Consider the following 5,631-nt stretch of genomic DNA (forward strand, 5'->3'; position numbering starts at 1 on the left):
TTTTTATTTGATTAATTAATTTTATTTTTCTTAAAATTCCTTCTTTTTGTCATTTTTTCAATACTGCATTAAATAAAAGGCATATGCATGTTATCCTTAACTTTTAATATTCTAACCACATTATCGCTCAATTTCAAGCACCTTCGCTATTAGACTCGCACCTTTGCACCTCAAGCCAACAACAATTGCAAGCCGATGGCAACTACTGTTTATTATTACTRTTTGTATAGCTTTGCTTCAGCATACTTATTGTTATTGTTGTCATTTGSCAGCATCAGCTGTCTTTTAGCCAACAGGCAGGCAGCTCACGCCTCAAATTTACACCTTTAAAAAATATATAGTTAATATTTCGAATGCCACCACACTTTTACGATCTCTGTTTGTACGTGAGACTTTTTTAAAGCTCAAACCAGCGCATTTCTTAACGTCAGACTATGAATTATGCCAGCAGTGCAGSCAAACGGTGCGCAGCTGCACTTGGTCTATTACAGCGGTTAGCGGTTCCTCCGAGAAGCGAGTAGGGATCCTTGCGGTTGCGCTTTCTAACAGCTGCCGAGATCCGTCACTCGCCTCAATGAGTTATGCCGCATTCGTTATGCCTAACAGAATGCTTATTTCCTGACGCAAGGATCTATGCGAATGCGCTGTGAATTTGTAATTTTCTTGCAGCAGTCACGTGGTCGGTCACCTGTAAGTGACAGGCGACACACAGAATAACAGAAGCCTAATGTCAGCTGTAATTTTTTAGAAAGAATGAACGTCTTCGGACCGCCACACACACCACATTTATTTGTTAGACATTGGCAATTTCAGCTAAACAAAGCGCTGGCACAGCAAAAACAAAAGCAAAAATAATGGAAAAAAGGTGTTGTGATACTAATCAACAAWTGCTCAGCGGCKGACAATGTTGTGAAATGGWAGTGAATGATAATTTAGTGTGTTTGCCAACTTACTTCACGCCAATTTCACGGCACGCCGTAATTTGCAAAAGCAAAAACAAAAAACGCATACATTAGTTAAAAGAAGACCTCCACARTGATTTGAGCGTAGCGCGCAAATTGGCAGGATCGCTTAACGATCGATCATCAGTTGACACACACACAAGCAAAAGTAATCAACTATACACCGCCTGCTGTGCAGTTATCGCAACAAACCCATCGAAGGACTCATCAAACATAACCTCACCGGTGTTCGCGCACACTCGCTGTCTGAATCGRGCGCTAGCTCGTATACGTCAGCATTCCATTGATGAAGTTGAGATTTTCAGCGTGTGTGCGGTTTCAAATACAGCTGCCGAGAGTCACACTCCGCACAAACACACACACACAGTAACGCTGAAAATCGCTTGACAAGTCCTTTTCCATTGCTGTCTAATGTCTGCTGTCTGTCATTTGGCGTTAACTGTCTCCTGTCGCCTATCCACCGCCGCTTGTCTCCTGCTTAAGCAGCTGCTTGCTTCCTTGCGCCGTTCATCACGCTCCGCAGCGCAGCGCTCGGCATGTGTAATTGTAATTACGTGCTTTGTAGCGTTGGCGTGTAAACACTGATCCTTGATTATGCTTTTTCCCTTCTCACACACACATACACACACATTCATACTTTAGCTGCCGTTACTTATTTGTATTTTCGTGAAACTTAATGACGCTTCCTCGCTCCACAGAGCATTGTGCTTCAATGGTTTTTGTTTTTTTTTTCTGCTTTTGTTGTTTGTGTATATTCGTGCCCGAAACAAAAATGTTGCACATTAGCAAAGAGCTTCATAGCCATTTGTCACTCTTTTGGAGCTTTGTCTTTTATCTCTTCATTAGCAAACTATTTGTTTAATATCCAAAGGGATAAAAGGCATTCCGCCGCCACTAAATAATGCGAAGGTCGTTTGTAGTTGTTGTTTACTATGCTTACAGCACTCGCACCCTAGTTAGTGTTGGTAATATTTGCAATTAAAGAAATTCGACAATATCTTAACGGTTGATTTTGAAAAGGACTTGGGTGTGAGTTCATCCATGGCTTTCAATGTGATTACTGTTATGTTTTGTTTGTGCGGCACATTTGTGTTTGTTTTCATTATGCAATGATAGAGAAAGCTGTAAAGTAAAATCAAGCAGTTATTTATCGAAAACACACCGGAGGGGTATTTGCTYAATATCCTAGTATCTGCCAACTAGAAAAGAACTGTTTTATGGTCAGATTACATAATTTAGTAAGAAATAGTTAGCTACTGAACTCCGTGCTCAATGCAAGTTAGTAATAGCCTCTATAAACTTTACTACTTTGGTGGCGAGTTGTAAATTTCCTACAAAATGACATGGACGATAGCATACTTTTAGGCGCTGATTTTTTTTTTTTTTGTTAATTTTTGCAATCTGTGTTTGAAGTTAAGCAAATTTTGAGTACTATTAAAGGCAGCAAGCAAAAGTTCTGTTGATTAGTAAGTAATTTTCATTATCTAATCTGATGTAATTAATAATGAATAATAGCCAAATAGTCAAGTCGAACAATACTTTTAGCTTTTGATAGATTTAATACACATAAAGTTTGCCTAAGAAGTTTGTAACACTCCGAGCGAACGTCGGAGTACATATACATATGTAYGTATATACATTTGTATATCTAAATGATCTGTGTGACGAGTTGAGTCGTTTTCGCCATGTTCGTTCGTCTATCTTTGTCTATAGTCTCTAGTTTTTGAGATATCGACCAGTAATTTTGCGCACGTTCTTTTTTCTTCAGGAAGCTGCTTATTGATCGGAACYGCTGTTATCGGACCACTATMGCATATAGCTGGCATATAAACTGATTGATCAAAATCAAATCCTTGTATAGAAAACTTTTGTATTTGAAGAGATATCTTTACCAAATTCAACATAGTTTATTGCCCAAAGTAAGACCACAATCTCTGCAGAAATAGTTCAGATCGGACCACTATAGCATATAGCTGCCATATAAACTAACCGATCAAAATTAAGCCCTTGTGTTATGGAAAACTGTTGTTTYTCAAGAGATATCTACACRAAATTCGGCATGGATTATTCACTAAGAAGWGGTTTTAATTTCCGAAGAAATTATTGAGATCGGACTGTTACAACATATAGCTCCCAWACAAACTGATTGATCAGAATCAAGTTTTTGTATGGAAAACTTTTGTGTTTAAAGAGATATCTATACGAAATTTGGCATGAATTGCTACCTAAAGCAAAGGTATAATCTCCGAACAAGTTATTAAGATTGGAGTTTTATAACATATAGCTGCCATATAAACTAAACGCTTAAAATMAAGTCCTTGTATGGAAAGCTTTTCTATTTGAAGAGATATCTTCRAGAAATTTGGTATAGATTATTGYTCAAGACAGCCGTACAATATCTGAAAAAATTATTAAAATTGGCCTTCCATAACACAAAGCTGCCACACAAACTGACTGGTGATAATCAATTTCTTGTAAGAAAACTTGAACCTGCGAAGGCAAAGTTAACGTTTTTTCTGTTTTTTTTTTCTTTTTGTAATGTTTTTTTTATTATCTTTATTTTTTTTAATCATATTCACTTAACAATATCGTTTATTTACCTTTATTTACCTTTATTTTCACATCTTTTCCATTATTTTAATCATTCCAAAGTTATTTCGAAGTCCATAATTGCTCGCTGTGTGTGATTGCCACACAATTATGTTATATGGGCTTGAATTCGCAACATCCACTTACAACTTTGACTTGCCCACATTTAGCTGCAGCGCACATAACCTATAATTTAGGCAGGATAATCCGCGATACAATTTATATTTAGCATTTAATGCAGCCAGCTGGAGCTGCTAAGCACATGTTTACATGCTTAAATGCTTATCAATAAGCACTAGTATTTAGAAGCTATTTCCAGCTGTTCGATTGCCACCATACRTGCACACATACACCCATATGCACCTAGTATTCATCTTTTTCATGCTGTTGTTTATTCAATTTTGTAGTTTAAGCGCTTAATTAATCCGTTTTGTGGTCCTACTACACTTACTGCTTACTGCTGCCCACACACATACCACCGACTTTTATAGACATACATATACACATGTATGTACGTGTGTACACGCATTGCATTTTTTTGCCTAGCTTAGCTATTCGTCAGCCTTATCTTTATTTATACACATTTCTGCTTCTAATTGTAATTGAATTTCATAATTACTAAAAGCATATTCTTTGCATTCTCCACAGCGCACTTGGAGAGCCATATGCCTTTGGGCGTTTTTATGTCCGACGGTGCCGTCCARCTGCCAGCCGGCGTTGAGGCCGAACACCAACAACCAGTGTCCGACTATAACGAAGAAGAGGATGAGGAGGCGCATGAAGAGGAGAYTGTGTTGGAGCAGCAGCAGCAGCAGCAGCAGCAACAGCAGCAGTCGCAAATCGAAATTGAACAACCACAAGCGCAAGCGATACGCGAACAGCAAGAGCTGGAGCAGCTGCTTGAAGATGAGCAGGAGGAACAAGATATGCATGATGTACAAACAGCTGAAGCACATGGTGAAGTTGATGATGAAATGGCCGGCACGCCAATGGCGGTGGATAGTGTTGTTGAGCAGCACGAGCAACAAGTGTTGGCTGAACACGAGGCGACGGTGGGCAATGAGTCAACACAACAACAACAGCAACAGCAACAAAATGCTGATGACTGTATGTTTGCGGCCAGCTGTAGTCCCAGCACCACCACCGGCGCCAGTCCGTATGCYTTTGCGGCAGATGCCAACAGTCACTTAAACCATTCCGATATAAGCACCACCAGCAACACTGGCGTCACAACAGCCAACAACAGYACCGCAAACAGCACTCKCATTGAAGGGGCTAACGGTTGCAGCAGTAGCGCTAAATAGTCTCCGGCCATTGCGTACATTGTAGGCCAACAGCCACCGACGATTGTGCTCTACTATTGTACGGACAAATAACAGGAGAAGACGGTGGCGGCGGGAAAGGGGGCGGGTGAGGGTGAGGCGTTCAAACATCAAGCAATATGCCATAGCTAGCAGGCGCAATTGTATAGCAGCGCGGGGGGTGTTAGATTGAGCATTTAAATACGTCCTATCACTCGCTGTCAGCCCTACAACAAAAGAAAAAAAAAATAGAACAGTTATTGTAGTATCTACTTTGACCTAAATTGAGTTTTACACAATGCTATTAAATGTTTACATTTTCAATTTGCTTGACTTGGCCTTGCGCTGGTGAGCTTTTTCCTATTTTTATTGCTAAAAAATCATTTAATACATGTGAATTTGAGAAATATTTGAAATTTTACTGAGGCTTTACTGAGTCAAAAAACCAATTCTTACTTGCAATTTTATAATAGCAACTGTACTTTGAGTGACTAATTTGCAGCATTACTTAAATGCTGAACTAGCAAAAGAAATGAAAAATAAATAAAATTTATTGAAATGTATAAACTAATAATAATTTCCGTTTTTATTTTATAAAATTACTTTATATAAACATTACTGATAATTACTTAAAATATGAATACATTACATATCATACATTTCTTTATTGTATTTAATTTGATAACGGCACAATTTTTTGCTCTCCAATGTATACTTATAATTATTACTAATTAGTACTTTAATTAATTTTGTTTTGAAATAAAATGTATTCATTTAAT

At 38.2% G+C, this 5,631-nt stretch overlaps 1 protein-coding gene across 1 annotated transcript in view; it reads left to right on the forward strand.

Annotated features, from left to right (window-relative positions):
* Positions 1-5,381, forward strand: part of LOC108977374 — a gene marked incomplete at its 5' end in the record, with an annotated part of 34,288 nt that extends 28,907 nt beyond the window's left edge. The window contains one exon of the mRNA XM_018947011.1: positions 4,200-5,381. Within this exon, the coding sequence (XP_018802556.1) occupies positions 4,200-4,855 (656 nt within the window). The remainder of the gene's footprint in view (positions 1-4,199) is intronic.
* Positions 5,382-5,631: the final 250 nt, after the last annotated feature.

This window comes from Bactrocera latifrons, unplaced genomic scaffold (genome assembly GCF_001853355.1).
Source record: "Bactrocera latifrons isolate USDA-ARS-PBARC rearing strain unplaced genomic scaffold, ASM185335v1 scaffold_117, whole genome shotgun sequence".
Taxonomy (NCBI): domain Eukaryota; kingdom Metazoa; phylum Arthropoda; class Insecta; order Diptera; family Tephritidae; genus Bactrocera; species Bactrocera latifrons.